The sequence below is a fragment of the Panthera leo genome, chromosome A1, assembly GCF_018350215.1.
Source record: "Panthera leo isolate Ple1 chromosome A1, P.leo_Ple1_pat1.1, whole genome shotgun sequence".
In the NCBI taxonomy this organism is placed as follows: Eukaryota; Metazoa; Chordata; class Mammalia; order Carnivora; family Felidae; genus Panthera; species Panthera leo.
This window is the reverse complement of record NC_056679.1, coordinates 28,882,530-28,906,036: the sequence shown is the minus strand read 5'-3', so window position 1 is coordinate 28,906,036 and position 23,507 is coordinate 28,882,530. Positions and strand designations below refer to the sequence as shown.

General features: G+C 36.2%; 1 protein-coding gene across 9 annotated transcripts in view; it reads left to right on the top strand.

Moving 5' to 3' along the window:
- The window catches only part of NAA16 (N-alpha-acetyltransferase 16, NatA auxiliary subunit), a 64,556-nt gene extending 41,393 nt beyond the window's left edge, over positions 1–23,163 (top strand). For all 9 annotated transcript variants that reach the window (XM_042927101.1, XM_042927110.1, XM_042927084.1 and 6 more), the window contains 10 exons: positions 2,100–2,269; positions 2,620–2,772; positions 7,673–7,801; positions 13,132–13,345; positions 14,416–14,609; positions 15,829–15,937; positions 16,374–16,472; positions 16,801–16,944; positions 20,523–20,620; positions 21,751–23,163. In XM_042927101.1, coding sequence (XP_042783035.1) covers positions 2,100–2,269; positions 2,620–2,772; positions 7,673–7,801; positions 13,132–13,345; positions 14,416–14,609; positions 15,829–15,937; positions 16,374–16,472; positions 16,801–16,944; positions 20,523–20,620; positions 21,751–21,948 — 1,508 coding nt within the window. In that variant the 3' untranslated portion in view covers positions 21,949–23,163. The remainder of the gene's footprint in view (positions 1–2,099; positions 2,270–2,619; positions 2,773–7,672; positions 7,802–13,131; positions 13,346–14,415; positions 14,610–15,828; positions 15,938–16,373; positions 16,473–16,800; positions 16,945–20,522; positions 20,621–21,750) is intronic.
- Positions 23,164–23,507: the final 344 nt, after the last annotated feature.

Sequence of the window (23,507 nt, the reverse complement as noted above, 5' to 3'; positions counted from 1 at the left end):
ATAAATTTCATAATGAAATATCAGAAACAGAAATAAATAGAATTATGAACCCTTGTGTCCCCTTCACCCAGCCTCTATTACCAGTATTTTGCCAGTCTTATGTAAAGTTATCTCCTGTCTAGTTTTTTCTCTGGGGTATTTTTTTTAATGTTCATTTATTTATTGAGAGAAAGAGCACACATGTGTGCACGCATGAGCTAGGGAGGAGCAGAGAGAGAGAAAGAGAGGATCCTAAGCAGGCTCCATACTGTCAGCACAGAGCTTGATGTGGGGCTCGAACTCATGAACCATGAGATCATGACCTGAGCCAAAATGAAGAGTCAGATGCTTATCCAGCTGAGCCACCCAGGCCCCCCATTTCTAGGGTATTTTTAAAGCAGACATACTGTTTCACCTGTCAGTACCTTAGTGTACATCTCTGTTTAAAACACTTAGAAGATACAACCACAGTGCTATCTCACATAGTATTAACACTCATATCCTAATATCTAATACCCAGTCCAAATGTAAATTTCCCCAGTTTCCTCAAAAACTGTCTCTGCATAAATGGCTTATTTGAATCTGGCTCCAGCATAGGTCCACACTTTATATTTGGTTATGTCTCTGATAATTTTTTAATCGTGATAATTAACCTCCTGCCATTAAAAAAACTACAATCACTATTTGTAGTAGGTCATTTGTATTTTGGAATGTCCCATATTATGGATTTGGCTGAATGCTTTCTCCTGGTATCATTTAATATATTTTGCTATCCAGATTTCATGTGAACTTCTAGTTAGATTTACAGGCTTGATTAGATCCAGGTTCCTTATGAATACTTCTTATGTGATGCTTTGTACTTCCTGTTGTATCACATCTGGAGGCAGAAGACATTCTGGTTATTTGTCTTTGTGATGTGAAGATTGATCAGGGTTCAGATGTTACAGCCTGATCTGCTGGTTAAAAAGTTCCTCTTACCTAATGATTTTAGCAGTCACTGAGGATCACTGCCTCAATCCCTTTTATTCTATAATCATTTCCCCTCTACATTTATAATAGCTAGAATTCTCTTATAAACAACTTTTCCTTATCAGGAATGCCTGGGTGGCTCGGTTGAGTGTCTTTAGGCTCAGGTCATGAGCTCATGGTTCGTGCGTTCAACCCCATGTTGGGCTCTGCTCTGACAGCTCAGAGCCTGGAGCCTGCTTCAGATTCTGTGTCTCCCTCTCTCTCTGCCTCTCACCCTGCTTGTGCTCTGTCTCTCTTTTTCTCTCTCTCTCTCTCTCTTTCTCAAAAATAAACATTAAAAAATTTTTTAAAAAAGGAACTTTTCTTTATCAAATGTTTGGTTTCCCTGAGATATAGTTTATATAAGAAGAACAAGATAAATGCTTGTCTTTTCCTTTATTATTTGTTTTAATTTATGTTAATTTCTGTGTTTACAAGACTTTTTTTTTTTCTGTGGTATGGGTAAATCCTCCATTCTACTTTTTCTACCTGATTTCATACCTGTATCCATTTTAAAATCCATTTTGAGAGCTTGATATTTATTTATCTACTCTTCTGTAGCTTGAGGAATGGCATGGAGCTCAGCTGACTATGTGTGACTGCTTTTGTCACATGGCAGGGCTAATTCCACCTTGTCAGGAAGGTATCTTCATACCCTTCAACTTGGGGTTTCCCTGATTTGGGGTTGAGTCTTAGGAAGTGCAAAGCCCTGGCAGTTCTTGTCTTTGTGACAGTCTTGCAGTGGTATTTAGGGACATCTGTTCACAAGCTGTGACCTTGATTTTTCTGGGCCTGCTGCCTTATGTTCTCAGCCGGAGAATGCATCTGGCTAGACTGATTCACCTCTTTTCCCCAGCACTGTTTCTTTGGAGTGAAGTAGAGGTCAGAAGTCTGTGAAACCAGCATGTTGTTTCTCTTCCCGGCTGCTACTTTTTGAACTTTATGGCATAAAGTCCTACCTCTCTCTGTTGACATTGGTCATTTTTCTGGGTTTTTTACTGCTTATTCTTATAGTAATTATTAATTTCATCATGCATTAAGGGAGAGAAAGTATATGACTTACTTTACTTTGCCTTCTTCTTTATAATAATTTTATATTTGTTTGATTGCAGAAAATGGAGAGAAGGAACCCCCAACAACACTTCTCTGGGTTCAGTATTTCCTGGCACAGCATTTTGATAAACTTGGGCATTATTCTTTAGCTTTGGATTACATTAATGCTGCAATTGCTGGTACTCCCACTCTAATAGAATTATTCTATATGAAGGCAAAAATTTACAAGGTAAAATCCTAGTCATGTTTTTTGAATAGCTGAAGAATTTGGCTACTTTAAGGACCCTTGGAGTTTTTTCCATATAGAAATAACTCCTATGGTACCCTGATAATCTATTTCTAATACTCTAATAGTCCTAGGGAGTTTTATGTTACATAGTTGTATAAGCAGTGTATAATCAGTGTTAATTACTTGAATCATCTCTTAGTAAATGTAAATTATAACTTATCTAAGGATTTCTAGAGAAGTTTGACAGAAATGGTACCAGATTTCTAGTTTGTCTGTATGATTTATATTCACCCATATTCTTTTAGTAACAAATACTGTGATTTCTTTAATAATGCTTTCATTTCTTAAAGCATATAGGTAATCTCAAAGAAGCTGTAAAGTGGATGGATGAAGCGCAGTCTTTGGACACAGCTGATAGATTCATCAACTCCAAATGTGCAAAATATATGCTTCGAGCAAACATGATAAAAGAAGCAGAGGAAATGTGTTCCAAGTTCACAAGGGTAAGAAATGCCATATGCGAGTGTGTACTTTTCTGAGTTAGTACAATTAAACTTAAGCTCTATGATGATTTGTGAAGTTTGCCACTAAAGTTCATAAGAATTCATTTTTGTCATTATTTTTATTAATCCCATCTAGCTTGTGTCCTAAGGATGGTTTCTTACTGTGGTTCAGTGTGTGTATGCGTGTGCTTCTGGTGGGGGACGGTTGAAAGACAATGATAGGAGCACAGTATCATTATATGAAAATAAGCAATATACCAGACTTCAGTGCTTATATGTAATATTCAATTCACAACTCTTTTGTCTCATTAGTAATTTGTGGCTGCTTTTTATTTCTCTTTTCAGTTTCTTTTGAATTGCTCATAGAGTTTTTTCTATATAGAACCAGCCTCTTCGAGCTATAATTTCTGACATTTCAGAATTTAAGTTCTCTGAAATTGTTGGGCTGAACATCTGTTCCTTTCCTGTCCCTCCTTCCCCATCCGTACATCTCTTTCCACATGAACTTTCTATCTCATTATGAAAATAGTAAGTTTATGGTTCAAAATATATGTAGACTAATGGAACACAATAGTAAGCTCAGAAACAGATTGACATGTATTTGGAAACTTGGTATATAGCCACAGGTGCTTTCAGAATCAGAGATGAAAAGATATTGCTGGCACAACTGACAAAAATAAAATGACATTCTTCTCCTGCACACAAATAGATTCCAGGTTGATTAAAGAAAGTATTAAATTTATCTTTAGAGTTTGAGGTAGGAAGCATTTGTTAAGAAACTAAAAAAATTTAAGTATAAGGGTAAAATTGATATATTTGACCATATTAAAAATTAAAGTGTACATATAACAAGGAATAACCATCAACAAAATGAGACGGTAGACCATAGAATTGGAGAAGGTATTTCCAAACCATATGATGGAATAAGATTTTATAGGGGTGCCTGGGTGGCTCAGTCAGTTGGCCATCTGACTTTGGCTCAGGTCATGATCTCACAGTTTGTGGGTTTGAGCCCTACATTGGGCTCTGTGCTGACAGCTCAGAGCCTGGAGCCTGCTTCGGATTCTGTGTCACCATCTCTCTCTGCCTCTGCTTGTTGTGCTCTATCTCTCTCTCAAAAATAAACATTAAAATAAAAATTAAAAAAAAAAGAATTTATAAAGAACTCCACAAAGAATTCACTGAAATAGTTCCTTAATACACATTGAATGTGACATTGAGGCATAAAGAGGAAACCACATTTCCAAGTTTAATTTCCAAGTTTTAATTAAGATACCCTGGAATAAATAACTTTTACCTCCGAGTGCACATTATGTATACAATGGAGGGCCTTATTGCTGGTGTTTGTGAGTGATTTAGGATGAAAGTAAGTTACCCCTGTGCCCTGTGATACTAATGTTTTCCTCATGCAGCCCCAGCGTACCACCTTCCTTAAATGTTAACTAGATTCTGGTTGTGTTTGGGTGTTTGTCAAAACTGCTTATAATTTAGAAGTCACAGAATAGCTTGAATTTTGTTGTGAAATCTTAACTACTTACAAGAATGTCATAGAAACAAAAACACACACACTAAACCTCAATAAGAGAAAGACAAGATGAGAGAAACATGGGCAAAGGATGTGAATAGTTAGCTCACACAAGTGGAAAATGGAATGGCCAAAAAAGATGCTTGCATTAGTAATTAGAGAAACAATAAGATCTCATTTCGTACCATCAAAGTGGCATAAGTATTCATAGGTATTGGTAAATAATATGTCATATATATCATATATACACATATCTCCTATGTAAACATATGGATCACATACAGCAAAACCTTGGATTATGAGTAATTTGTTCTGCGAGTGTTCCACAAGACGAGCAAGCATTTCTAATAAATTTTAACTTGATAAATGAGCAATGTCTTGCAATATGAGTGGTACGTGATGCTGAACATCACATGATCACAACTGAGCCAATGGTTCTTGAAAGTCGCTTTGATAAACAAATGCTTTGGAATACAAGCATGTTTCCGGAATGAACTATAGTTACAAACCAAGGTTTTACTGTATACGAAATACATGTCCTGTATATGTAGGATGAGAGAGAGAGAGAACAGATGGTCTATAGGTAGTAGCATTTAATGAAAACTTAAATGTCTGTACATACACACACAGCTCTCGCTCTCCCTCTCAGCTGTTGCTCTCCCCTCAGAGAGAGCGAGAGAGCGAGAGAGAGAGAGAGAGAGAGCTCTGTGTGTGTATGTACAGACATTTAAGTTTTCATTAAAGGCTACTACTTATAGACCATCTGTTCTCTCTCTCTCATCATAAAAATGGCTTTTGCATCTGAACCTGCCTGAGCTCTCCTTTCTCATATTTAGAGTAATGCTAATAATTTATATACCATTTGTAAGGGGAAATGTAAAGTAGCTTTAACAGTTATTAAGCACTGAGCTAAGTATGTTATATACATAATCTCATTTAATCCTATCAGTCCTCTGATATCATTACTCTCATGTTATACTTAGAAAATATTTAGAGAAGTCAGGTACTGTGCCCATTGGAGATCACCCAGCTAGTCACTCCTTTTGGAGCCAGGATTCTAGCTTAGCAGTCTCTGATACTAAAGCCCATGTTTTAGAATGGTAATAGGAGCAGAAACTGTAGTGACTAGTGTTTCAGAAATTCACACACCACAGGATCAATAGATTGCGAAGTGGTAGATGTAATGTAGAGGGAAAGAAGTAGCAAGAGTGATGGGTATTAGGAGAAGAAAACTAAAATGAGCAAAATCGTCTTAGTGTTCATGTTCACCTACCACTGACTCATGTGTTTGTCTGACGTTTTGCAGCAAGGTGGGTGAGGCTCTGAAGGGGTCATGTAGTAGATAGTGCAGGGGTTCAAACTCTTTGATGCCCTTTGCCCTGCGGCACAGATTTGGAGACGGTAAGAAGTACAGGAGTAGATACAGAAGCAGGCGGTGTCTGTGCAGGAAAGTACCACCTGGAAGCCAAAGCAGAGATCGGAAGGAAAGTGCAGTTAAAATGAATATACAGGGGTTCCTGGGTGGCTCAGTCTCTTGAGCGTCTGACTTCGGCTCAGGTCATGATTTCACAGTTTGTGAGTTCGAGCCCTACATCCGCCTCGCTGCTGTCAGCCTCAGGGCAGAGCCCGCTTTGGATCCTCTGTCCTCCTCTCTGCCCCTCCCCCACCTTGTGCTCTCCCCCAAATAATAAATATTAAAAAAAAATAAAACGAATATACAAAACTTCTTAACTAGATCAAGTCCAGTGATTTTAAAAACCAACCAACCAACACACACACGCACGCACGCACGCACGCACCCAAGTCACAGACAACCAGGATGTGTTTGAAAAGGCACCACAGAATGAAGAAGAAGGGGAATGGTTGTCTGTTTGAGGAGAGGAGTCATCAAACCCCGTGGCTCAGCTGGCTTGTCAGAATTGCCTCTGGTAATTCACTCTTGACAAGCTGTCCTGCTGGATGGAGACCTGGGTCTGCTCAGCCACCCTCGTTCCTGGGCCAGATGGGCCCAGAACGTGTGGTGGATAGCCCAGGGAGTGAGCCAGCAGAGGCAGACTGCTAACCTCAAATAACCAGTTTATGTCTGATTATAAGTGATTCTATCTGATCACTAATAAGTGAGTGAAGTGTGCATATTTTCTTCTGGCAGATTTTTCAGTGTTTTAGAACCTGTGTACAGAGTTGCTGATGCAAGCTGGACAGTTCTAGTTGGTAAAGATTTTGAAATGAAAAATGTAGATTTCTTATAAAAATATGTAGTCACCAAAAGATGGAAAATATATACAACCATAAGGAAGAAATAACATACACCCATAATTCCATTCACTGAGAGATAACCAGTTTTTACACTTTTAATGAGAATACTGAAATTGGAACAGGTCACAAAAAATGGGTGTGAAAAAGAACTGAAGACTGAAATTATTTATGAATATGTACCTTTGCCATTTTTCCCTGGGGTCACATAAAATATATTTGAAATAACTCTTCTAAATTGTGATAAAACTCCAGTGGCCCTCCATTGAAACTAGGTACTTTAGGTCTTACACTCTTCTCAGAATTCTCATTGAACCCAAGTTAACAAATATTCTTTTTATTTATTTTTTATTTTTATTTTTTGAGAGAGAGAGACACACACACAAAGGATGTGTAGGGGAGGGGCAGAGGGAGAGGGAGAGAGAGAATTAAGCAGGCTCCATGCCAAGCTCAGAGTCTGATGCAGAGCTGAATTTCACAACTGCAAGACCATGATCTAAGCCAAAACAGGAGTCTGACACTTAACGGACTGAGCCACCCATGTGCCCCTAAGTTAACAGATATTCTTTACAAATTCCCTTATTTGGCTTTGTCAGCCTAATGCAAATGGGAGGAGTTGGTATGGAACAAGAAGCAGACCCAGGGACACAAAGATAGTGCCAGCTGATAGCCTGAGGTGGAGGGAGGAGACCAGGAAACCAAAGGAGCCCTGGAACTAACAGATTCAGCAGTAACTGGGTGTACATCACAGTGACCGAGTCAGCAAGGAAAGGTTAAGCAGCGGTTGCTTAAAAAGAAAATAAGCAGTGCTTCCTAAGGATTACTGTTAAATATTTTAAATATCTAAATAAATGAATATTTTAAATAAAAGTGTTCAAAAACTTAGTTTCAGCAATCTGGAGTCTTTTCTGGGTAGGGTGTTGAATACCCCAACAGAGCTGGGTAAATAAGACATTACGTAATTTCGCATCAGTAGGAGCCTTTGGAAGAACCTTGAGCTATTTCTCTATTGCTATGTATTGTCATAATGATACTTGTAGCCACAGTTGTAAAAGAGAAAATGAGGTCTTTAGGATCTCTTTTGTTGTTTGTGTCCTATATTTATGAATGCTTCTGTTTCAGGAAGGAACATCTGCTATGGAAAATCTAAATGAGATGCAATGCATGTGGTTTCAGACAGAATGCATTTCAGCTTACCAGCGTTTGGGGAGATATGGGGATGCCTTGAAAAAATGCCATGAAGTAGAAAGGGTAAGTTGTAGAACTTTGACTTTACTTTTCTCCTGTAAGGTGATGAAAAAAGCGGGTTGATTTCTACATGGGATCATCTACCTGTTCTGCTTTGGAAACTTCACTGTGAAAAACATGCTTGGTCTTTAGCTTTTCAAACATTCAGAAGTTGTGAATAAGTGATTGCTTTGTTTTGATCTTCAAACGGTTATGATTGAGACAGGTCTGCGTAATTTGGTCTGAGGGAAGAAGGAAAAGATGAATTTATCAAGCCATTACTGTTATTGTTAACATATATTCAAAATTTGTTTTTCCTAATCCGGCCATTATTTGATCTCCTCACTAGCCCAGAAGGACACACAAGCTGATGGCCACCTCTTTCCCCTTTACATCAGGATCTGCTCTGGAGCCAGCCTCTCTCCAGTTTGTCTTCCCAGGATACTTGTTCTCATGTCCGATACTTTGTACAGCAATCTGTGGCTGGTTTGCAGGCTTATTTTATTACTTGCTTTTAGGATTATGTGTGATGTGTCCTAGTGAGGGGACTTTTCTTTTCCTTTGTGTGAATTTTGTTTTCCTGTTCTTTGTCATCTCTGAAGCACTCTCCTTCCAAATGGACAACAGGAGGAAAAGAGCCACAAAAGCACCCCTGAGGCAGTCCTCAGCAGCCCTCAGTTGTGGGGTCAATCGGCAGCACTGTTCCCATGCTGACGCAGTATAAAACCACAGGCGTCGTAGTCAGGTGAGCCTGATGTCTGCACTCTAGCAGTCACTTTGGCCTTTTTCCCCATGTGAAACTTCCAAGGTTACCCAAAAGAAAGCCTAAATCTTAGGGGGTGGCTTTTGCTGGGAACTGGAACTAGGATTATACCTGATCCCTTTTGGAAATAACCTAGTTTTTTGTTTTTGTTTGGTTTCTTTGCTTTTTTCTTTTTGAGCCTGGGCTTGCTGGCTATATCTCTGGGGGAAAATCCATATCTTCTCCTTGAAAAATATAAAGCCCTCAGATGATACGCGAAATACTTAGGCAATATCCAAGCATTCTAATTTAAACCCGGCTCTTATTTCTGTGATAAAACCATAGATCACCAGTTTGTTTCAACATTCCTTAGATGACCAGCACTTTAAAAGCATTCTTGTTACTAAGGAAAGATACATGCTTATTACCCAGGACATTCTCAGGGAGCAATAGATTGTTTCCTGAATGAAGAAGCTACTAGGCACTTATGGATCAGTAATTCCAGCAAGGGCATGGCTAGATATTTACCAGATTTTCTGTGAAAGTGAAATTTGCACATCCTTAGGGTCATTATAACTATGAGTGTCTCCAGCTTCAGGCCCACCCCTCCTAATATTCATGACTATCAATAGTTCTCTTGGTGGTATTTCTTGAGGATTGTTAGAATATGATTAATAGCTCTTCCATTACTAAGTTTCATTTAGATTATGCTCTCCCTTAAATTTTTAGTGACTTTTGTCTGAGTGACATGAAATAAAAGTCTGTAATGTCAGATAAACTGTGTCTCTTGTTCAAGAAATAGGATTTGACTGGTAGAAAGCATTTTTGAAGAAAAAAAAAATAGAAAACCATTGGCTATCAGAGATTAAAATAGGCAGAAATTGTCACCCTCTGGTCATGTTATATAATCATTTCTAGAAACTTTACTGTTTCTGTTTTGGATTTGTTAGTGCTTGAGGACAGAAAGAACCAGACACAGATAAGTGAGGGAAGAGCCTATTCTTATGCCATTTGTGAGCTAGTCTTTTATAGTGAGTTATTCATAGTAAAAGTAAGACTTAACTCTTCTAGTGTATGTAGAAATGTGAGTGCTTAGTATAAATAAGGTGATTAAATATTTGCCGATTGATTAATACTAAATTAGTAATGCTATTAATTTCATTTCTAATAAAATTAACATAATCTGAAAGAATTCTTAATGATATAATTTGTTAGGATTTAAGAGTAATTACAGAATTCAGTGATTTATTATGATAAATATCTTCATGACCTACTTTTGTGCCTGGATTTTAAGTATTTTAGTAAAGAAATGATGACCTTTCAAAAGTAAAACTTTGCAGTTAACCTTCACCTTCAGTGAATACGGATGTAAGTTCAAATAAGGTCTAGGCCTTTCTTCTGCCTTCAAGAACTTACTCAAGAATTCTCCCCTTGAAGGCAGTTTCAGCCATGACATGTATTGCTGTAAGCTTTTAGTTAATTGCATTTGTAATGTTAGAATTCTAGAATGGCCCAGGATAGTATTTTTTTTGCTTTCATCTTGCAGCCCTCATAGGATTTTAGGATTATATGTAAAGGTTATGAAGTCCAGCCTAATCTGATGTTTAGAACTTGAGGTTTATTAAAAATAAAACAGCCATCTTTAAAGATACTAGATATAAACATGTGTTCATAATAATTTTATATTTCAAGACTTTTTTCTTTTCTTTTTTCCCAGGGATTAGTTTCTCATTTTAGTATGCTGATTTATGTCTGAAATGGATCAGTAATACTTATTTCTAAAACTTTATGATAAGATCTAGGATTTCTGATAGATCAGAACCATAGGCAGTTCATAACTTTATCTTCTAGCATATCTTAACCTTTATCTAGTTGATGTGTGCTTTATAATAACAGATTTTCTATAATGGGGGTAGAGTTGCTTACTACCCTAGTTCGTCTAATTATTATTATTTTTCAAATCAGAGGTTTTTGTTGCCTTTCTGTATATGACCTTTTGTTGGGCTCCTCCAGGGTTGCCGAGAAGTAAGGGGGTGGGGGAACCTGGGTAAGAAGAGAGGGACTAATACGGAATTCCTAAAGGAAACCGTGCTCTTAGGCCACGAATAGCATTTCTTTATTCTCTACTGACTCGTCTTATTTTGATTCAAGCCTAATTTTGACAAATTAAGCAATTCCTGCCCCTCCCCCAAAGAACTAGTAATTTATGATGAGGGGAAAATGGAGTTAAGAGTGTGAGCTGTCTATTAAAATTTGGTTACCTGGTTTCTGCAGGAAGCTGATAAGTGACCGTATTATGCTGGAGTATGGGGAAGCTAACTTCACCTGTTTGTGTCATCTAGCTTATTTTTATGTTTTATCAATCTAGAGACTTAAAAATCACCCCAAGATAGTATAAGGGAGATCTTTGTGGGGATGGAATAGTCCTGTGTCTTGATTGTGGTGGTGGTTACATGAATCTACACATGTGATAAAATCGCATTAGAACTATATACCCACATTGTATCAATGTCAGGTTTTTGATTTTGTTCTCACACTATAATTATGGAGGATATAACTCTTAGGAGGAAATTGAGAGACCAGTGTACGGGGTATCTCTGCACTACCTTTGTAACTTCTTATGTATCTATAGTTGAAAATAAAAAATTAAAAAAAAAAAAAAAAAAGAAAGTCAAGCTAAGATTATTTAGTTGTTTCTTAAAAGGATTCTACAATATAGCGTTTCTTCCCAAAGCAAAATTATTTTGTTAGTATCCTACTTTTTCTAATTAACTCTGGCCATATCCTGTCCACAACTATGAGCTTACTATAGAGTGATCAACATCCAGGTTTGCCCGGGGCAAAGCGTATTCTTAAGACACTGGACTTTCCTTGGAAAAACTGAGAAAGCCCCAGGCTAGCCAGGATAAGTTGGTTACCCTATATATGGAAGACTAACTGGAGAGAGGCAGCCTGTGGGCTGTTACTGATAAAGAGGCGGCTTAAATGTTTGTGGTTCTCTACTGCTCCCTCTAAGACTTGACCTAGAATATACGTCTACTAAAGCTGCTAGAGTATCTCTTAAAACTTGTGTCTGCCTTTTACACATAAATGTTTCTTAACTTAAAAAAAGGTCCTGTAATCTCTTAGATGTTATCATCTCATTATGTATTCCTTGATGTGGGCACTGCCATTTTTCCTCAGTTGTATTGAATTTTAAGATTTGGTGCTAGACATAACTTGATTTATATTAACCACGAACAGCTTTATGAAACCTGTAATCCTTTGATAAAAAAACAAGTTTATGTTGATACTTATGAATTGATTTGTCTTATTGATGGGAGGAGTGCAATTTTCAAATATAACACATTAAAGCATGATTCTTGAAGTTATAAACTAATGTTGAATGTTTATTTTTTCCCATTTTTTCCCCTCCACACTGTGTGCTTTTATACTTCTTACCTTAGAATTCTTCCCTTAAAGTCTCAGGTACTTAATGTCATTCTGTGTGTAGTGTATTTCTAATTACCAACACAAATAAAATTATGAAATGATGTGGACAGTTGCTAATGTGTCTTCTGCACAGTGAGTTAGTACTTAGGCCCCCAGGACAGAGGGGAGATGAAGTAGCAGAAGAGCTTAATTTGTATTCATGTATTGAATCATTCATTTTTGTGTATATTTTTGGAGAAGCTAAAATAGGGGAATAGAAAGAAGATGGAGGCAGAGAGGCATATAGGAAAGAAAACAAAAGTATCAGTTGTTTTGAATTGTTAATCATCTCCTTGCAATGTAAGGAATTGGTTCTTTAACTTTTCGGGCCATGAACCCTTTGGGAATTGGATGAAAGCCTTGAACTCTCTGCTTAGGACAATGTTATTATGGTTATTTTATACATAGACTCTAGTTTAGGAACCATTGCTAAAATGGAATGTTGGTAGAATAATGGGAGTTTATTAAATGAGAAAAAGCTAGAATGCTCTGTGTTCAATGAAATTTTTAAACTATCTTATTTGATCACTTAACAACCTTATGAAATTGGCTATGTGGATTTCTTTATTCCTACCTAATTTAAATAATTGAAGCTGTAGGAAATTAAGAGGTCACATGCGTGATAAGCATTTTCTCTCTTGAGTTAGCAAAAACTGTGCTTATTGAATGTTAGGCCTGTGCCATGCAGTAGGGATAGAGATGACAGGGCTTGTCCTCAAAGTTGAGTAGAACAGTCTGATTTGTAAACATTTAATGTGAACCTGTGTATATTTGACCTTCATTCAGAGCTCCATTTAACTCTGCCTTGCTCATTTTGGGGGAATATGGAGGAGAAATATTTCACTAAAACAAAATTATCAATATGTACTGATTTCAAGGTTAAAAAAAATCTGATTATCTGACTTATTACACAGAAATTGAGTGTCGTCACAAAAAGTGATACAGGGAATGGCCAAGTAACAGAAACTTAAGTTGAATGCAAAGAATAATTTGATGTTCTTTGTAGTGTTGAACAGTGGAGAGGGGCAACTAAGTGAAATTGTGACTGTTAACATTGTATTTGGGGTTTTTTATGACTTTCTTTCAAAAAATAGACATTACTGACATATATATAAGGGATAATTTTGTGTTTTTTTTGAAGCATTTTTTTGAGATAACCGATGATCAATTTGACTTCCATACATACTGCATGAGAAAGATGACCCTTCGTGCCTATGTTGACCTTTTGAGATTAGAAGATATACTCAGAAGACATGCCTTCTATTTCAAGGCTGCTAGATCAGCGATTGAAATATACTTGAAATTGTATGATAACCCCTTAACCAGTGAGAGCAAACAGCAAGAAATAAATTCAGGTAACTGAAAAGGAACTTGATGTAAAAGGATGGAAAAGAACACAAAATTTCAGAATGTCCTTAGCATAACAATACATACAAAAGCATTTTGTCAAATGTATGTGAAGACGGCATCAGGTAGCCTGTATGCCCCCAAAACAGTGCAGGGGATAGGGGGAGCTTAGAAAAAGTCAGCAGGATCGTGCTCTGTAGCTAATAATTCTAAATAGCCCTAATTTGATGACTTGTGATCATTTTTATTTTTATTTTATTTTTTTATGTTTTTTAAATTTTTTAAGATTTTATTTTTTTTTAAGTAATGTCTACTTCCAACATGGGGCTTGAACTCACAGCCCTGAGATCAAGAGTCGCACGCTCCATTGACTGAGCCAGCCAGGTGCCCTGCAATCATTTTTATTTTTATCTTCAGTAAGGCCAATTAAGGAAAAATAGAAATGTCTGTGGACTGGGTTCTTTTTCTCTCTTTTTTTAAATTGTAAGTGAAAATAGCTTTGAGCCCCTTTGGGAAAAATACATGTTCTTACAGTTTCTAGTGCCTAGTTAATTGAAAATAATACTGCCAATGAGGATATTTGTCCAGCTTTTTATTCACTAGAATGTTAGTATCTACAGGTATTTGAGAGATAGTAATGTGGAGGAAAATTTCGGATCAGATCACAATTCTGTGTGTATGCATTGTCTCACTTGTCCTTGATATATTCCAAGAGGATAGCTGGTGTCATCACCCCCACTGTGCGCAGATTGGGATTGAGACTCAGTGAGATGAAGTGATTTACCTAAATAAAGTCATGTTATCATGTTGGGAGGCAGAACTAGGCCATAATTGGTTAATTTTATTTTATTATTATTTTTATATATTTTTTTTAGAATCGGTTCATTTTAGTCAATGCAGTGTTTACCAGTTGCCTTTTGTGTGTCAGGTGTGTGATAGGTGGTGGCACTTCCTAAAAACCTCCATATCATTGCCTCTTCCCCCTTTTCCCTTGTAAAAGCTGTACTAAAAATTGCAGAAGAATGTGAGGAACATGGAAACACTGACTTAGAATTTGTATTCATTTGGATATTTGTAGAAAACTTGTCAGCCAAAGAGTTGAAGAAAATGCTTAGCAAGCAGAGAAGAGCTCAGAAAAAGGCTAAACTGGAAGAAGAGAGAAAGCATGCGGAAAGGGAACGTCAACAAAAAAATCAAAAGAAAAAAAGAGATGAAGAAGAAGAAGAAGGCAGTGGTCTCAAAGAAGAACTTATACCTGAAAAATTAGAAAGGGTGAGATAAACTTACTGTCTTTATTTGGTAGAATTTATGTTACTTGGTTCTGTTTTGGTCACGAATGTGTTTTAATTACATCTGTAGATCAGAAGCCCTTTGTAATATTTCAAGGTCATGATACTAGTCAGTTAGTTTTGAGTGATAATACGCAAATTTTGGTTAATGCAGATTATACGTAGAATTGTAGTTGTGGTAGGCAGCATAATGTCCCTTTAAATCTCTTCACATCCTAATCCCTGGAATTTGGGAATATGTTCCATTACATGGCAAAGGGGAATAAAGGTGGCAGATGGGATTTATGATTGTAATTAGCTGGCCTTCAAGTAAGGAGGTTAGCTTGGATTGTCTGGGGAGCCGAATGTAATCACAGTGGATCTTTAGAGTAGAGGGAGACAGGAGAGGGTTGGAGTCCTGTAAGGAGAACTCAGCCTGTTACTGGTTTTGAAGAGGGAATGAGGGAGCCACAAATGGAGATTGTGGGCAGCTTTGAGGAGCTGAAAGGGCCTTGAAACATACTCTCCCTTCGAACCTCCAAAAGGGAGGTGGTCCTGCTGGCACCTTGATTTTTAAGCCCAGCCAGACCCATGTTGGACTTCTGACCTACAGACCTGCAAGATAATGAATAGGTGTTGTTTTATGAACACTAACTTGTTGGTAATGTGTTACAGCAGCAATATAATTATTACATCTGGAAACATTTTATATATATTGATATGTTTTAGCTACAAAGAGAAAGCACTTCATGGCTGGGATTTTCTCAAAGTGTTGGTAGTTATTTAGGGACCAGGTTTAGGGAAATATTTTAGTTTTCAGGTTTATTCACTATAGAATCTAGTGTATTTCAAATTTGTCATTTTTTCCAATCACACGATACAGTTATATTTGCCTCTTTACTATAGATGTTTGAAGAATAAGGGGCTATCAGTATTTGGTGTCCCATCTCCTTAAGCCTATGGAATAATTTCCTGTATTTTTTTGGATTTTTATGAGATTATAATGATTTTATAATCAGAAGAAACAATAGAGCCATATCCATTTTGAAATTACTATTTTGAATTTGTTTACAGATGATAGTTTTAAAATGTTTTCTTGCTTGTTTCGTCATATAAAGAGAATGGTAAATTACTTTAGAGACATATTAATATGAGATTTTGGGGGAAACTGACTTGTGTAGCTGTTTTTAAATGTAATAATTTTCCTTTCTGTTTCAAAATAGATAGAAAATCCATTAGAAGAAGCTATCAAGTTCCTTATACCTCTTAAGAACCTTGTTGCTGATAACATTGACACTCATCTATTAGCATTTGAAATATATTTTAGAAAAGGTAATAGTTTGAATTCAGTTGTTAATCCTTACTTATATTGGTGACCATATTCAGCATAATCTTTATCAAGTTAGATTGATTTTTGTTTCTTAAAGATCCATTTCAGCCTTCCACAAAAGGCTCCCAATCCCTTTTTCCTTTGCTACTCAAAACTTTTTGGGGTAACTAGTTAGAAAATTGTGTTCAAATCCCTTTTAAGAAGAGTTTGAACAGTCATACAAATTGTTTACCTGAAGCAGTTCTACATGATTTCAAACTTTTCTTTAGAAAATAAAAGTTGTCTTTGATAACCAAAGTCAGCTTTGAATTTTACTTATGAATGTTATAGGAAAGGTAGCATTTTGTTACTGGAATTTAAGTGAGGCTAAAATAAAGTGACTAAAATAACATACATAAATATTTGATGCTGTTACCTTTCCATGTTTTTCTGACACAGGGAAGTTTCTGTTAATGCTGCAGTCTGTCAAACGAGCTTTTGCCATCAACAGTAATAACCCATGGTTACATGAATGCTTAATTAAATTTTCTAAATCTGGTAAGTATGAAAAAAGGTAATATTTATGTAAAAGCAAGTATGACAGTTCAGAGGCCTCTCATTAAGCTGGATATTAAAGAGATTTACATTAATGTAAAGCAAGGAAAGGATAATATTTATGGTGTGTTTATAAATTAAACATGCTAGCAAAGATATGTTAGAAATTAGTGCATTTTTAAGCTAGAATATATTTAGTATTCCAAAGGAGCAATATTTTTACTGTGTGAAATGTATCAAGCTTAATAACAAATATAAATGTATTTCCATTGATTTTGTTTCAAAGGATAGATTAAAAATTTTTTTAATTCCAAATGTTTTGTTTTTATAGTGTCTAATCATAGTAATCTTCCAGACATTGTGAGTAAAGTTCTATCTCAAGAAATGCAGAAAATATTTGTCAACAAGGATTTGGAAAGTTTTAATGAGGATTTTCTCAGACACAATGCTACCTCTCTTCAGCATCTGCTTTCAGGTTGGTATTGGACTCCCAGGGGTAAAACAGTTCTGGAAAGGGTTAGAATGTGGTGAAAATAAACGTTTGGAAAGATGTTCAACCTCACAAGTTATCCTAGAAGTAGAAATGAATGCAATACCATTTTTGATCTTTCCAGTTAAGGAAGGTCTGTTTGTTTGGAAAAAGGAGACGGAAGTACGGTAAAGATGTGGTGGGTAAGCACTCGTGTATCTCGCTGCTGTGAATGTAAACTGGCCCGGCCATTTAGGAAAGCAACCTGTCCTCTTATGAGGAGCGTCACATTATCTGTGATTTTCGCTGTCATCATACTTTTGTAAATAATTTTAAAGAATTAATCCAAAGCAGAGATAGAGCTTTAAGCGCAAAGACGTTAACTGAAATGCTGTAAGTGTGGGGAAAAGAATGGAAACAAAGCTGATGTATGTCTGATAGTAGGGGAAATAGTAGCAGGTTTGTAGTGGAATGGAAAACCCAGCAGTCCTGTAAAGGGATGTTAATTTGGATGATTTGTAATAATGGGGGTAAATAATTTCATAACACGTACACGGAAGTAACATACAATATAATTTCAACTGTAAAAAAAAATACATGGGATAAAGGTTGAAAAGAAATACATATGAAAGCTTTAATGGTTGCCTTCGTGTGTTGTGGTTATTAGTGATTTATTTTTTCTTGTGTTTTTATTACTTGCCATATTTTATATTTTGAGGATTTACTTATATCCTGCCTGTACAGAAGGATTTTAGGGAGTTTATTCAGTTTCATAAAATGACAGAATGGCTTGGATGGACAAGATGGTAAATTGGACAAAAGATTGTGGACGAGGAATTGGAGACAAAATGAAGTACATAATATAGTTAACTAAGCTCCTACGTTAAGCATATACTTAAATATTTTAATTTAAGCTTTCTTGTTCTAAAGGGAAACTTCTTGATTCTGATATCTATGGGAAAAAAAGTTAATTCCTGTGAAAAACTGCAACTTCTTGGTACAAAGGGAAATAAGAACTTCTCAAGAACACAGGATAATGGACGAAAACATTTTTTTATTGTTTTTAGGGAAATACCTTCCCAAATATTATGTGAAATTCTAAGGAAAAGTTAAATGTTGCCACATAAAAGTTAAAACACCATAAAAAAAAGTCAAAAGACCAGTCTGGCGCTCAGTGGGTAGAGCATGCGACTCTTGATTTTGGGGTTGTGAGTTCTTAGCCCCATGTTGGGGTTAGAGGTTACTTAATAAATAAAAAAGAAAGAAAGAAAGTCAAAAGGCCAATTGGAAAAAAAATATTTACAGATATGTAACTAATAGAAGGCTAATAATATATGTAGAGTTCGTATAGATTAGCAATAAAAAATATAAATTGATTAAAGGCCAGTAGAAAAATGAGCATAGAACATGGACCAGGAGATACCGTCATGGAGAAAGAGGTTATTAATTGAATGAATACTGGTTGCCTCCATTCTGAAAGGGAAGGAACACGTCTCTCTTGGTCACTTGTGTACCCAGTGCCCAGCAAAGGGTCTTATTTAGAGACACCATACGTTGTGGTGTTTCTGACCAGAAGTATCCCCTTTCCCCCCTCCCTGGCCTTGACCCCTCTGCCTGTACCTCCTCATCCCAGTCCTGACACACTGGTTGGCACTGTCTGATGTGCTGTTCTGGGAGCCCCTGAGGGCAAGGCTTGGAGCTGTCTTGGTCACTAACGTGTCTCCTACATTGTCCAGTATAGAGCCAGGCGTAGTAGCTTAGTGAATGGTGAATGAATGAGCCAGCTTGCTGTGACCCTGCATCACTACCCAAACTGGTCATTATCCCATTACCCTAGCTGGAACTAATGGTGAAATTAAGAGCTTTGAGCCCATATACCCCAGGTGTGAAACAAAAATCTCCAAAATTTACAGGAGAAATGTAAACTGAATATTACTGAAAAATAGCTTTAAAAATATGTTCTTTGTGAATATGCAAGCATTTTCTGGAAGATGTAGAAAGAACACAAATACATGGAGGTTAAATAAAATGGTAATAAACAATGAATGGGTCAACCAAGAAATCAAAGAGGAAATAAAAAAAATACATGGAAAAAAATGAAAATGAAAACACATGGTGCAAAATTTTGGGGATGCAGCAAAAGCTGTTCTAAGAGAGAAGTTGATAGCAACACAGAGCAACATCAAGAAGCAAGAAGACTGTCCAGTAAACAACCTAATCTTAACACGTAAAGGAGACAGAAGAAGAGCAAACAAAGCACGAAGCTAGTAGAAGAAAATAATAAAGATTTAGAGCAGAAATAAATGAAATAGAAGCTGAAAACCAATAGAACAGATCAATGACACCAGGAGCTGGTTCTTTGAAGAGATCAACAAAATTGATAAACCTTTAGCCAGACTCAAAAAAAAAAAAAAGGGAAAAAGGACTCAAAATCAGAAGTGAAAGAGGAGAAATAACAACCGAGTCCATAGAAATAAAAAGGACTGTAAGAGAATACTATGAAAAGGCACATGCCAACCAACTGGACAACCTACAAGAAATGGACAAATTCCTAGAAACGTATAACCTCCTAATACTGAATCCAGAAAAAACAGAAAATTTGAACAAACTAATTACCCAGTAATGATACTGAATCAGTAATCAAAAAATTCCCAACAAACAAAAGTCCAGGACCAGGCGACTTCAAACATTTAAAGAGGAGTTAATACCTATTCTTCTCAAACTATTCCCAAAAACAGAAGAGGAAGAAAAACTTCCAGATTATTCTATGAGGCCAGCATTACCCTATACTAAAACCAGATAAAGACAAAAAACAAAAAACTACAGGCCAGTATCCCTGATGAACATACTTGTAACAGTCCTCAACAAAATATTAGCAAACCATGTCCAACAATACATTAAAAATTCGTTCACCATGATCAAGTGGGGTTTCTTCCTGGCTTGCAAGGATGGTTCACTATTTGTAAATCAGTCTGTGTGATACATCACATCAGTAAGAGAGAAAGGATAAAAACCATGTGATCATTTCAGTAGATGCAGAAAAATTACATAGGAATAAGGATTTTTAAAAAAGCTTTAAAAAATACTTATTTTCTTTGTGAACATGCAACCATTTTCCTTTTGTCCCTCCACCACACTTCTCTGTGACAGTAATTTGTTCCTTAGATGTATTATTTTAGCGTATCATCTTAAAAAAATTATTTTAGCTGAAATGTCGATTGATACTACAGGGCAGCCCATATTTATATTTCCAGTTACAGTGTTTCTTTGGGAAAGGATCGGTTGTTAAATCTGGTCTCCTGGTAAGTGTTTAACAACCATCTCTTTGTGACAGAAGCCCTGCTTTGTAGTGTTTTGCCATTTACAAGCACTCCCATTGTGGTGCCAGGCTGTCAAGAGGATGTCATTAAATTGGGAGTTGGGAAGAGACACTGTACCTGGCTCACCAGTTCTGGTAGGAGGCATCTCCAACTCACTGCTGACTTTAAGTCATTGGAACCAGATTTTAAGCCACTGGTTAATGTCAGTCAAATCAATTGTAAGATATGGGAGTTTGCTCATTTTGTAGTGTCTTGGTATTTCAGGTGCTAAAATGATGTATTTTCTGGACAAGTCAAGGCAAGAAAAAGCAATTGCTATTGCCACTAGACTGGATGAAACGATAAAAGATAAAAATGTAAAGGTAAGATTTTTCAGAATAAGTTTTACAAATTGATGGATACTGAGTGATCTGGCAAAATGTGTGTCTTTACAACCTAATTCTTAAGTGGGCCTTCAGAGTTGGGTCTGGATCTGAGTCACATTAGGCAAGTTTCCATTTCTTAGCTTCCTTTTCCTCATACGACGAGGGTGAAAATACAGGCATACCTGGGAGATACTGTGGGTTCTGCTCCAGACCACTGCAAATAAAGTGAATATCACACTAAAGTGAGTCAAATCAGCGTTTTGGTTTTCCAGTGCCTATAAAAGTTCTGTTCGTACTATACCGTAGTCTGTTAAGTATGCAAAAGTGTTATGTCTAAAAAAAAAAATGTGCATACCTTAACTAAAAAAATAGTTTATTATGGTGCTCCTGGCTGGCTTAGTCAGTGATGGTGTGACTCTTGATGTCAGGGTCATGAATTCAAGCCCCATGTTGGGTGTGGAGCCTACTTAATTTAAAAAAAGAAACCTGTTACTAAAAAATACTAACCATCATCTGAGCTTTCAGCGAGTCGTAATCACTGATCACAGATCATCATAACAAATATAATAATAATGAATAAGCTTGAAATATTTGCAAGAATTACCAAAATGTGACATAGAGACACAAAGTGAGCAAATGCTGTTGGAAAAATGGTACTGATAGACTTGCTCAGTGTAGGGTTGCTACACAGTATCTGCAAAGCACAGCAGAGCGGGCACAATAACATGAGGTGTGTCTGTACTCCTGACCTCATGTACTTGGTTTAAGGGTTAATTGAAATGATAAACTGTGAAGGGCTTGGCACCTGCCTGGCACACAGTAAACACTCAGTACATGGGAACTATTGATTGTTGTTAATAAAGGATATTTCCAGTTTAGTGATTAGGTTCAGAGATTCACTTTTTCAAGTATTAGAAGCATATGGCTTTTTTAAGGCTCTGTCGATTTGACTTCTAAAGTGTTCCTGTTTTGAGGTGATTTCTTACTGTGGGTAGCAAGAAGTTCTTTTACACTGAGGCGAAACCAGTTTTCTTTTGCTTAATTAACAAATTGCATCTTCTGATTAAAGTGATGATTAACCAACATTTTCTCTTAAAAATAATTTTTATTTTCCCCTTTTCCAATAGACTTTAATAAAGGTTTCTGAGGCACTGCTTGATGGCAGCTTTGGGAACTGTAATTCCCAGTATGAAGAATACAGGATGGCCTGTCATAACCTGCTTCCTTTTACTTCCGCTTTCCTGCCCGTTGTGAATGAGGTCGACAGTCACAATGTGGCACTAAACCACACAGCTAACTATGATGTCTTGGCAAATGAGATTTGAAATCCCATAGAAGGTTGACTCCTGTAAGACTCAGAGCTGAATTCAGATCAGGGTTTCTTTTTCAGGGTGTATTTTAATATAGATATGAAATGAAATAATTGTATAGAATTTTTTTTTTTTGGATAGAATTTTTAAATGGAGTATTCTGTAAGCTTATTTTATTCTTTATCTGACTCTGCCAATTTACATAAACATCTGTTAAAAATTACCTGTTTATACTTGTACAGTTTTCTTAAACTTTCAAATTATCAGCATTGTGATGGGTGCTGTCACTTCTGTATCATAAATATAATTTCTTACTAAGCTAAGTTGTATACAGCCCCACTGTATTATTTTCTTTAGATGCTGGTTTCAGAAACTATGTTTTGATCTCTTACTGGTTTGTTGTATTTGTTTATTTGCTTGCCTTTTAATTAAAGCATGTCAGTTATAAAGTGTTAACTGTTAAAAACAATATGGAACTTTTTTTGGCAGACACTGGGGTTTATTTTAAAATTTATTTCAGTTTGCCCTTCCTTCCACCTTAATTTTTTTCGTGATTTACCACTTCTTTTTTAGTATCCATGAAAATGATACTTTCTATTGAGTAAGGGTACTCCAGTTTTATGTAGATGATTCAGAATGTGGGGATTGGTTTGCTTCTTAATCATGGAAATTCACTGGTAAGTTTGTTGCATATCTCTAGACCAGTCTTTTAAAGACTCCCGGGTAAGACTTATGCTTCCTTGACTAAATTGCTTGCGTGTCAACAAGTATTTGATATCTGAACAGTGTGCTTCAAGGGAGCATAATAGGGAAGAATGCAAATGACAAGGAAACATTCGTTCTTATTCTTACAGCCAGGCATTGACTATTAAATGTTTTTGTATCAGCAAAATGAGAATTTAAACTCCTGTTAGTTTAATTATTAAAACATGGTTCAGCAATATTTTTTTGGGAGGGGGTAAAAGGTTTTTGTTCTGTCTGTACAGAAAACAATAATGGAATCATTCAGTAGATTTCTTTCAGAATTGTGTAAATATGTCTAATATTAATACTTTCCTTTGAGGCAAATACAAATTCAAAAAGGGAGATTTTATTTAGAGAAGCCATTCTAATTAAAATGATTTTCCTTCACTCTAAGCTGTTTAGATTCATAATTGTTAAGAGAAAAAAAACTCACTGTAAAATAATGCCAACCTATATATGCTGTAATAAATTATTTTGTACACAGTTGCTTATTTGTATTTGTGTTATTACTTCACACAAAATATTTTTGCAAAATGTTTTCTCTTTTTCTTTGAGGGAATAAAAACTTAATCATCTTAATTTTTACAAGTTTTTAAAAAGAAAGTTCGTTATTAAAAATATTAAAATATTAAAATAAACACCTACCAATAAACTCTGGTGCCACAGCAGCTTGACTTCTTTTTTAGTGTTTTAATAATTTTAGAACTAGGTAACCTTTGTCACTGAATAATCCTGGCAAATCTGTAATGTGTTATGTTACTTTCAGCAAGAAGCCACTTGCATAGAGATTCCCGTTAATTGTAATTAATGTGGAATATGTGCTGCAGTGG